General features: G+C 43.4%; 2 protein-coding genes across 5 annotated transcripts in view; one reads left to right on the forward strand and one right to left on the reverse strand.

Annotated features, from left to right (window-relative positions):
* Nucleotides 1–663: 663 nt before the first annotated feature.
* HSBP1L1 (heat shock factor binding protein 1 like 1) lies at nucleotides 664–7,006 on the forward strand. Of its 2 annotated transcripts, XM_004386932.2 has the most exons (4): nucleotides 664–750; nucleotides 2,400–2,466; nucleotides 4,889–4,983; nucleotides 6,891–7,006. In XM_004386932.2, the coding sequence occupies exons 1-4, from the start codon at nucleotides 703–705 to the stop codon at nucleotides 6,894–6,896; spliced, it is 216 nt and encodes a 71-aa protein (XP_004386989.2). In that variant the 5' UTR covers nucleotides 664–702; the 3' UTR covers nucleotides 6,897–7,006. The 2 variants fall into 2 exon arrangements, 1 of the variants encoding a protein (XP_004386989.2); XR_002825688.1 differs by lacking the exon at nucleotides 2,400–2,466 and having other exon boundaries at nucleotides 677–750; nucleotides 4,793–4,983.
* Nucleotides 7,007–8,078: 1,072 nt separating this feature from the next.
* TXNL4A (thioredoxin like 4A) overlaps nucleotides 8,079–11,092 on the reverse strand; it is a 24,675-nt gene continuing 21,661 nt past the window's right edge. For 2 of the 3 annotated variants that reach the window (XM_023741230.1, XM_023741231.1), the window contains one exon: nucleotides 8,079–10,036. In XM_023741230.1, coding sequence (XP_023596998.1) covers nucleotides 9,865–10,036 — 172 coding nt within the window. In that variant the 3' untranslated portion in view covers nucleotides 8,079–9,864. The remainder of the gene's footprint in view (nucleotides 10,037–11,092) is intronic. The other variant, XM_004386909.2, reaches the window with a different exon arrangement.

Consider the following 11,092-nt stretch of genomic DNA (forward strand, 5'->3'; position numbering starts at 1 on the left):
CGCACCTGGGCCTGCGTGGGTTGCTGGAGTGAGTAGACAAGCAGCAAGACCCGCTTCGATCTCTTCTTTACCTGAAGCCAACTCCAGCTAAGCATTGTTGGTGTAAGACGCGGGCACCATCTCTGATGTAAGGGAAAGCAAAGCAAACCGGCTGATGTTCCACAGGGTAATTAAGGAATCTATGATGAGTTGCAAAACCGGACCGGAGGCCGGTTTCCGAGGGCGGCCTCAGTCCCTAGTGCAGGATCCCAGCCCGTCCGAAAGCCAGGATGTGCGGAGACCGAGAAGGAGGCGAAAGGTGCCGGCGGTCAGCACATCCGTCACTCTGCCCCACCCCCCGCTGCAGGTACACCTGTCCCCCTCCCCCGCACCGTGTGCCATAGGTACACCTGCCCCCTCAGTGCCACAGGTGCCCCGCCCACCTCATGAGCCTACCATTCCGTCACCCTCCTTGGTGGTCCGGGAGCAGGACCGGGGGTCTCGCAGAGAATTCCTCGGAGTGTCTCCTGAGCGTGAATGGCCTTGCCCCACCCCCACCACCTGCCCAGGAATTCAGTTTTAAATTTTTAATTGCTGGGTACACTTTCAACGTCATTGCCGAGAGCGCATCAACTCCTCATGAATATTTCACTCGGTAGACATCGGCTTCTCGTAAGCCCGCGCAGCCTGTCTCGCTGGCGCCTGTGGTGACTCGGGGACGCGATGGACTCGCGGGAGCCGGATCCGGCGGCAGAGCCGCTCCGGGACGCCGTGAGTGGGGGCCCCTCACCCTGTCCCGGTCCTCGCCTCCCCTGTGGTGCGTCAGCGTCCCCAAACTGATCTTGGGGGCGCGGCCCGGGGGCTCCTGCGGGCCTGAGGGTCACCCGGAGCAGACGTGCTCATGTCCCCTTCGTCCCTTCCTGGGACAGACCTAGGTCCCGCCCAGGCGCCCCTCAGCGGGGTGCGGGACGGACAGGGTCCCGCCCTCGGAGGGGATAGATGAGGGCTCCCGCCCTGAGAGGCGACAGATTTGGGTTCCCGCCCCCCGGAGGGGACGCGGGTCCCGCCCTCCCCTGAGACCGCTCCTCCCACCCATCAACCTCCCTCCGGGCTAATGCCGAGAACGGTGCAGGGTGCGCGGGGCGTTACCCCCCAGGAGACTGAACAATGTTAGAATTAAAGGAAACAACACGAAGGGAACAGCCCATGCATTTCGGGGTGACTCAGCAAGCTACCCCCGGCTGCACTGGGCATTTGACTGATTCTCTGAAACCCTTTGCAGGCAGCTGCGCATGGGCCTGGTCTGAGCGCCCCTCCTGTGCCCACCTCTTCTAGTTTCCTGGGGGCTAAAGCAAGCTCCGGCTCCACTATACTGTTATTAGGAATCTCAAACTAAACCCGTTGCCGTGGAGCCGATTCCGACTCATAGCGACCCTATCGGAGAGAGTAGAACTGCTCCATAGGGTTTCCAAGGCTGTAAATTTTTGCTGAAGCAGACTGCCACATCTTTCTCACTCGAACAGCTAAGCTTTCGGTTAGTAGGAGAGTCCTTAACCACTGTGCCACCAGAGCTCCTTCCAGGAGTCCCCTGGAGCTTAAAAGGCTGATAATCTGTGGGTTAAAAACGTTTGTTAGATGTCTTATGCACTTTCATGGACATCCCCCTGCCAAAGGTAGAGAACCCCACGGAGGAGAAGCATCTAGACAGGCAGGGCCAGGCGTCTTCATCTATAAAGGCAAATTCTAGAGGCACACAGGAGAACATGGCCCAGAGGTCTCCTGTGACTGGAAACCAACCTGCTCCAAGCCACAGGTGGGCACTTCTAAGCTGCGTGTTCTCATCTCTAACATGGGGATGGTACAAAGTTGTGAGGATTGAATGATATAATTCATGGTATGGGATTTTAGTGTGCAAACTACGAAGCAGTATGTAAATATGAAATGTCAGTAGTAGTGCTATTTCTGTGTGACCTGGTAAACAGTATCTGCAATTCCTGTACTAACTAATAAATATCCACAAGTGTAGAAGAGGAGATACCTCCTAGGATATAGCCATGGGTGATTTTTTTGTGTTCTGTTTAAGAATTCTTTGAGAAACCCGAGGTTACTAACTTTCTCCTATGTTATCTTCCAGAGGTTTTATAGTTTTAGCTCTTATGTTTAAGTGTACGACCATTTTTACCTTAGTGTATGGTGTGCGGTAAGGGTCAGGGTTGCTTATTTGTTTACTCATGCACGGTTATTCCATTGTCCCAGCACCGTGTGTTGAAAAGATTTTCCTTTGCTCTTTGAATCAAAGGGCCTTTGCACCTTTGCCAAAATTCAATTGACCTTATATTATGTGTCTATTCCATGACTTTTTAAATGCCTTACACCAACCGGAAATTTTATATTGTTTCCTTGTGGTTCATTTTTATCAGGCAGAGAATCTATTTCAAGAACTTCAAGAACATTTTCAAGCTCTGACTGCAACATTAAACCTCAGAAATATCCTTTTCTTATAACAAATATTATAATGTTTTTAGACTGTTCAAATTCTCAGTGGAATATATTTTTGTTGTCTGCTATTAGTGGACAATTGTTTACTTAGGGCTTCCCAGTACTCACACCTGCATTTCTACGTGGCACCCTGATGTATTAATTACCATTCACCTCAAGCAGAAGACTTGATTTCCTGTTTGGCAGACAATACAGGACATCCGTATGGCAAGTACAAAGTGCAAGGAACACAACATACAGTACCACCTATCTTAATTATCTAGTGCTGCTATAACAAAAATACCACAAGCGGATGGCTTTAACAAACAGAAATTTATTCTCTCACAGTCTGGTAGGCTAGAAGTGTGAATTTAGGGCGCCAGCTCCGGGAAAAACATTCCTTCTCTGTTGGCTCTGGGAGAAGGTCCTTGTCATCAATCTTTCCCTAGTTTAGGAGCTTCTCAGAGCAGGGACCCCAGCTCCAAAGGACGCGCTCCCCTCCTGGTACTACTTTCCTGTTGGTATGAGGTCCCTCTCCTCTCTGCTCAATTCTCTCTTTTGTATCTCAAAAGAGATTGACTCAAGATACAACCTAATCCTGTAAATTGAGTCCTGCTTTATTAACATAACAGCCTCTAATCCTGCCTCATTAACATCATTAAAAAAAAAACCCAATGCAGTCTAGCGAAGACCCTATAGGACAGACAAGAACTGCCCCATAGGGTTTCCAAGGAGCATCTGGTGAGTTCCAACTGCCGACCTTTTGGTTTGCAGCCATAGCTCTTAACCACTGCGCCACCAGGGCTTCCATTAACATCATAGGGGTTAGGACTTACAGCACATAGGATAATCACATCAGATCACAAAATGGTGGACCACCTAACAATACTGGGAATCACGGCCTAGCCAAATTGACACACATTTTTGGGGGACACAATTCAATCAACACCACCACCAAATGGGGCTTTTTCAAAAGCCCTAAATCTGGTTTATTTGCCCTATAACACTCGGCTTGTCGTTCTGTAACACTCAGAAATCTACAAACATAATAATGAAGGTCTCCAACACAGAATACTAGCTATGGTTCTCCTTCATCTTTAACTTCAGCAGCTCACACAGTTTTGTCTTAGAAACATGAAATCAAACAGAATTAAGATAGAATGTTTGTTTCTAGTTTGAGCGAATCCAACTTTGAGTAATATAAATTTCCAGTTTGAGTTCACTTTTCACAACTAAATATATTCCTTAGAAACTGTATGTGACACAATGCTTAGGGGACACTGAGCTTCTAAGGGTAATGGAAAAATTTGGGAACAATTGTGATGGTTGAACATTGCAATGCAGTGAATTACTTAATATGCCCCTTCTAGCCACAGTCTTTATAACTCCTACCAAACGACTGGGTGGGACTATGCAAATGAGGTGCTTGTGGCCCACCAAGGGGATTAGATAGCTTGCTAATAATGTAAATAAGGTGCATGGCACCTTTGTGGGGTGGGACCATGCAAATAAGGTGTATGGAACCCTAACAAGGGGATTGGTCAGTTCTGCCATCCTGCTAGGCTTAAAATGAGCCATCCCAGAGGTGGGGAGGGAGGATCTCAACCCCACCAAGAAAGAGCCAGGAGTGGAACACATCCTTTGGACCTGGGATCCCTGCACTGAAAACCTCCTAGATCCAGGAGACAGTGAGAGGAGCTGTAACATGGAAGACAGTGAGAAACGACTGCGCAAAACAGAGGGAATCTGGAGACCAGTGCCAGATGGTTGCGGTGGGGCTTCCCACCCACAGAGCGAGAAAGCTGAGCACCTTCCGGTTGAGGCTTACTGGTAGAGTGGGGTGCCTCCAGGTACATATCAGCAGAGCTAAAAGAGCTTTGTAACACTTACCTGAGCAGGGTAGAGGCCGGGCCAAGGGGCCAGAGAGAGGTGTGCCTGCAGGCATGGCTAAGAAGAGGCTGTTCCAATCGAAGAATTGTACCCTGAACATTCCTGAACTTGTTACTTCCCTAATAAACTGCCATAGCAAAGTCAGTTTAAAAAATAATTTATTTTCATTATAGTTACATACTCGTTAGAATTTGGCTAAAACACATCAGACAATCTCATCTCCCTGACATCATGTCCAGTGTTACAACACCAAAAGCTCCACAAAGTGTACCACACTCACACATTGAGCTTTCAAGTTTAAAGCTTAAATATGCACATTAAAAAAAAAAAAAAAAACCTCAGTGGAAGTAACTAATTAGCACTGACATTATGATCTTTGATTTCTTTATTTTAAAAACTGCCATTTGTTTACATTGTCTCCTCTGACCTGCAGTTTTTTTGTCAGTACCAGCAGGAGCAGGGGCAAGCTGAAGCAGTGTCTCTGAGGCTTTTTTAGGCCTCTGTACTGAGTTCTACCCATGAATTCTCCTTAACATGGTACTGGAAGAAATGGGAAATCGTATTGACGACTTACAGAAGAATGTGAACGACTTAATGGTGCAAGCTGGGATTGAAAATCCTATTAAAGAACAAATGGTAAGATCATTATTATGAAACCACATCTGTTTATCTTTTGCATGTCTTTTGATTGTGTTCATCTTGAAAAATACAATCCCATATTTGTTTGCTATGGAATTACTGCTTCTATACATGAAAAATTTTCAGGAATAATAAAAGATATTTACAAATGGTATTTTCTAAATAGACTGACTAAAATAAACTTTCTCGTGATTCCTTAAAAATCACACATTTTAAATGAAAAACACTTTAAATATTTACAGATTAGATTTTATTAAAGTACTTTTTACTCCATCCCTCAAGTTAGTCTTCAGTCAAAACACAGATCACAGTGAATTGGAGATTTGGGATTATAACTCATGGTTTGACAGAATATATTCATGTAATCATTTAAAGAAATCATATGTACATTAAATTTTTAATACATTCCATGAGTGGTCCCAAGGGCCCTGCCCCCAGCCCCCATAAAACTGACACGTCTTTTCTAACGGAATTTCCGACTTTGTCTTGAAGATAAAATAAATGCTGTTTCAGGGCCCAGTCTGGATGTATGTCCGTGTGACACATATGAGATACACAACTTTATTTTATTTAAATACTTATGCACATTTTCCTGATATAATATTCTGAATACGTAAGCATATTTTAATTGAACAATGTAAATGACTTCGTTCGCTGACAACTGTTATCCTAAGTCAGCTGGCAAATTATCCATACTTATCCTGCTAAATCAGAGATAGTTCACGGATAAATGATTTATAAATATCTAAATCTTGCATTCTGGTAAGTAAGACAACCACAGCCTGTGTCCTGCTACACAAGAGCTGCAAAATGGGGGGTGAGGGGCACTCGAAAATTCTGTCTGTAGGGTGAAAAATATTGCTTTACCTATTAAGGTTACATCAGGCAGGTCCCACTGGTCCTGAAGCCTTTTAGCCTTCTCCACCCTCCCACTATAAAATTCCCAAGTCACTTGAAGGTGATTAAACACAAAGCAGACAACGCCAAGAGCAAGTGCCTTTTGGGCAGTTCCATGTCTGTGCTGTCTTTGCTGCCCACCCCGCCCCGAGCTGAGAGCAATGCCAGGTACAGGCTAGGTCATGCAAGAATTAAGTGTCCCTTTCCACTCCCCCAGAGCTCCAGTGGGCAGTTCACATTTGGTCAAAAATCCACCAAATACTGGGAATCAAACTAAATGGTTAGTAGGTGTCAAAACTTCTCTTTTTTAGATGCACATAAAGCAACTATTTAAAATAGCATGAAAGAAGGTCAGCTATCTAAAAATTTAAAAGTTTGTAATGCCTTTTAAATGAAAAGAAAGACCTAAGTAAGGTTAAATCTGTTTGGATAACTTTGTGCTTATTGTTGCACTACATCAGGGTTAACAAAAAGGCCTTATGCCTTAGATTTCACAGATTCTGCGAATCTCCCACAATTGTGTTCCTGTCGGGGCGATGTGAATGGGAAGAGAGCTTGTAACCCTGAAATATTGACGACGACTGTTCTATATCCTGATGGATTTGACATTTTATCAGACTCCTCATTAAACGACAACATCTGTTACACCTTTTCTGCATTTAATTAAAATGCAGACAGGCAGCATAATGTTGAAAAAGTATGATTTCCTGGACACCGTTAATGGTTAATTACAGAAGTGGAATATTGATACAGTAGTAATGCTTAGTTTGACGAGTACATACTGTTTATTCACTCTGAGCTTTGAATCCACATTGACTCTTATCTAACTAAAATGAAAATAATTTAACATTGTTTTTCTGTATACCGAATTTTTCCTATACAAAAATGTTTTAATAATTACAGGAAATTAAGGTACTTTTATTGACAACTTTGGCTTTGAGTTTACTTAAGTGTGCATTAACTGGTATATAAATCAATCTTTACCTCTTTCAAATTTTTTCTTACAGACCTGAAGATATTAAACCAGTCACTTGAAAATGTGATCAAATGAAAATTTCTTTTGAGTAATAATCTACATAACATGATTTCTGATTTTCAGTAATTTTAAAATGTATTAGTAAAATAAAAGATTAAAAGAACAAAGGCAATGCAATAAGAATATAATTCAGAAGGTGACTTGATATGTTTCTAACCACTTGACAAAGATGGCTGTGAACAAAGACAGTATGTTTTCCAATGTCCACCCTCCTCCCTCCCTTCCATCCCTAAACCCGTTGCCATAGAGTGGATTCCAACTCATAGCGACCCTATAGGACAGAGTAGAACTGCCCCATAGGGTTTCCAAGGAGTGGCTGGTGGATACAAACTGCCCTTTTTTTTTTAAATTGTACTTTAGATGAAGGTTTACAGAGCAAACTAGTTTCTCATTAAACAATTAAGACACATAATGTTTTCTAACATTGGTTGCCAACCCCACGACATGTCAACACTCTCCCCTTCTTGACCTCAGGTTCCCCATTACCAGCCTTCCTGTCCCCTCCTGGCTTCTCATCCTTGTCCCTGGGCTGGTGTGCCCATTTAGTCTTGTTTTGTTTTATAGGCCTGTCTAATCTTTGGCTGAAGGGTGTGAAGGGTGAACCTCAGGAGCGACTTCATTACTGAGCTATAAGGGTGACCAGGGGCATACTCTCGGGGTTTCTCCAGTCTGTCAGATCAGTAAGTCCGTGTGTGTGTGTGTGTGTGTGTGTGTGTGTGTGTGTGTTAGAATTTTGTTCTACATTTTCTCCGGCTCTGTCCAGGACCCTCTATTGTGATTCCTGTCAGAGTAGCCGGTAGTGGTAGCCAGGCACCCTCTAGTTGTGCTGGACTCAGTCTAGTGGAGGATGCGGTAGTTGTGGTCCATTAGTCCTTTGTACTAATCTTTCCCTTGTGTCTTTGGTTTTCTTCATTCTCCCTTGCTCCGGACCAGGTAAGACCAGCGGAGTCTTAGATAGCTGCTCACAAGCTTTTGAGACTCCAACTGCCAACCTTTTTGATTAGCAGCCTAGCTCTTCAGCACTGTACCACCAAGGCTCCTTGGTCTCTATACATTAGCCTAGTCTAGATATTTCATATAAGTGGGACTGTACAGTATTTGTCCTTTTGTGACTGACTTTACTTTACTTACATAATGTTTTCAAGGTTCATCCGTGTTGTAGAATTTATCAAGACTTCATTTTTCTTTATGGCTTTTATTGAATGACTATACCATCTTTTGCTTATCCATTATCTTCTGATGGACATTTAGGTTGTTTCCACCTTTTGGCTAATGTGAACAGTGTTGCAGTGAACGCTAATGTACAAACTTCCTGTTGCGCTCCTGCTTTCACTTTTTGTGGGTATGTACCTAGGATTGGGATTGCTGGGTCATATGGTAGTTAGATGTTTAATTTTTTGAGGAACTACCAAACTTTTCCAGTGGCTCCACCATTTTATATACCTGCCAGCAATGGATGAGGGTTCCAGTTTCTCCACATCCTTGTCAACACTTGTTATTTTCCATTTATTTGGTAACAGACATCCTAGTGGGTTGTAGGGTGGTATCTTGTGGTTTTGATAAATATCTCCCTAATGACTAATGATGCTAAGCATCTTTTCATGTGCTTATTGGCCATTTACCTTCTTTGGAGAAATGGCAGAAGTATAATATTGAATGTCTGTTATATGCCGGGTACTACAGTTCACGCAGATTTTTTTCAGTACCACCTCATAATACTGTGATATGGTATTATACTCCCGATTTTATAAAGGGGGAATTAAGGCTACAGAGATTAAAATGTAGATTTGCATTTGAATTTTAAAGCCAGATTTAGACATGTTTTAAAATCTGCTTCATACTGTGTAAGTGCTCCCCATGCTTTAACAATAACTGGATCAAACAATTGCGGCAAACACTTTGCATGGCTTATACATCTCCCAGGCACTGTCCTCAGTGGTTTACATGTAGGAACATATTTGTCATCTCCCTTTCATAGCTGGGTAGGGCACAGAGAAGGGAAGTACCTTGTCCAAGGCCACTGACCAGCTGGGCAGCAGAGCCTGGATCTGAACCCAGATAGAGATTCCGGGCTGTGCTCCCACCCACACTGGGCGTTCAGGCAAAGTGTAAGTGTGTGCTGAGATGCACCACTGGGGATCCCAACCAACCATTCTAAGTGTGTGCTGAGATGCACTGTGGGGGATCCCAACCAACCAGCCCACATATGCTTTGACAAAGGATTCCAACCAACCATTCTGAATATGCCAAGACAAAGGGTCCCAACCAACTATTCTGCATATGCCAGGATACAGGGGATCTAGCAAGAGAAACTTGAAGTTGTAATAAGAAACTTTTTAGCTATAAAGACTAAAGGGTCATGGTTTCTACAGACTTTACAAAAAAATGCCGTATGTTTAAGTACATTTGACACAATCTCAGGGGAAGTAAGAGACAGCTCTCTTTCTCAAATTTGAAGGGAAGGCTCCATAGAATATTTTATTACATTGTTTTAATAATCAGGAGAATAAGATTAAAAGACATTCTTATCCTAACTGTGTATTCCTTATGGACTCCAGGCTCTGGACTGCCACTGCCAATATGTAAAACCTATCAGCCTCATTAATTTTATCCCAGTGGTAAAGATAAGAATTAATTTAGGCTACCAAAATCAGTAATCCATACATCAAGTTTCTTAAAAACAAACAATTATAACTGTTCATAACTTTGTGTTTTATTTATTTCAGTTAGCTATTTACAGATATTTTCCAATATAAAAATACAATGGACAGGGAGACTGAAAACTTAAGGCTATGCAATCCTTACATCAAAAAGACACTCTGGTTCCTTGAGCTGTATGTACTTTTCCATCAATTTCCCGAAGGCTCTAAATAGCTTAAGTGATTCCATGACACTCACATACACAGAAACAGTGAGAGCGCCGGACACGAGGCAACCAGGAAAACTCAGTATCTGTACTTGGTAGAGTAGTCCTTTGGAGACACCACCAGTCCCCGACCCTTGCGTGCCCCTCGGTAGACGGTCTCTATGATGTCGATCATCTCCTGTTTGTCCTCCATAGCCCAGTTAATCTTGTTGTTGTTACCAGTCCCTAAATCAATCATTATGTGCTTGTTCCTTCAGAGAGAAAAAAAAGGAGAGAGAAATCAATTCTCATAAACATCTTTTAAAAAGAGAATTCCATGAAAAAAAAAAGCCTGCTGTTGCATTTTTCCCTTCTAAGTTGCTGCAAACTCTCTTTAGTCTCACACGCCCATAGGAGGAGCCCAGGAGCTGTACCTAGTGACTTATCCTAAGTAGCCTCATTCATACCCAATTCAGCAGACCTAGATGAGGAGATTTGGGACTTTTAACTGACGAGATTTTGCTGAGATTCTGGACTTTTAACTGAATGCAGTAATGAGGTAAGACGCTTGGGAACCTTGAGGGGAAGGGATAGACTTTGTATTTGGGAGCCAGAGGGCAGACTAAACCTGTTGCATTGAATAGATTCTGACTCTTGGCAACCCCATGTGTTACAGAATAGAACCAGTCTTAGGGTTTTCTTGGCTGTAATCTTTAAGGGAGCAGATACCAAGGCGTTTCTTTTGAGGACTGGCTTAGTGAGTTTGAACCACTAATCTTCTGATACAACTTTTTTTTTAAAATTGTACTTTAGATGAAGATTTACGGAGCAAACTAGTTTCTCATTAAACAATTAATACACATATTGTTTTGTGACACTGACTGCCAACCTCACAACATGTCAACACTCTCCCCTTCTCGACCTTGGGTTCCCCATTACCAGCTTTCCCGTCCCCTCCTGCCTTCTTGTCCTTGCCCCTAGGCTGGTGTGCCCATTTAGTCTTGTTTTGTTTTATGGGCCTGTCTAATCTTTGGCTGAAGGGTGAACCTCAGAAGTGACTTCAGTACTGAGTTACAACGGTGTCTGGGGGCCATACTCTCAGGGTTTCTACAGTCTGTCAGACCAGTAAGTCTGGTCTTTTTTTGCCAGAATTTTGTTCTACATTTATCTTCAGCTCTGTCCGGGACCTTCTATTGTGATCCCTGTCAGAGCAGTCAGTGGTGGTAGCCGGGCACCATCTAGTTGTGCTGGACTCAGTCTGGTGGAGGCTGTGGTAGTTGTGGTCCATTAGTCCTTTGGACTAATCTTTCCCTTGTGTCTTTGGTTTT

Source organism: Trichechus manatus, unplaced genomic scaffold (genome assembly GCF_000243295.1).
Source record: "Trichechus manatus latirostris isolate Lorelei unplaced genomic scaffold, TriManLat1.0 scaffold00176, whole genome shotgun sequence".
In the NCBI taxonomy this organism is placed as follows: Eukaryota; Metazoa; Chordata; class Mammalia; order Sirenia; family Trichechidae; genus Trichechus; species Trichechus manatus.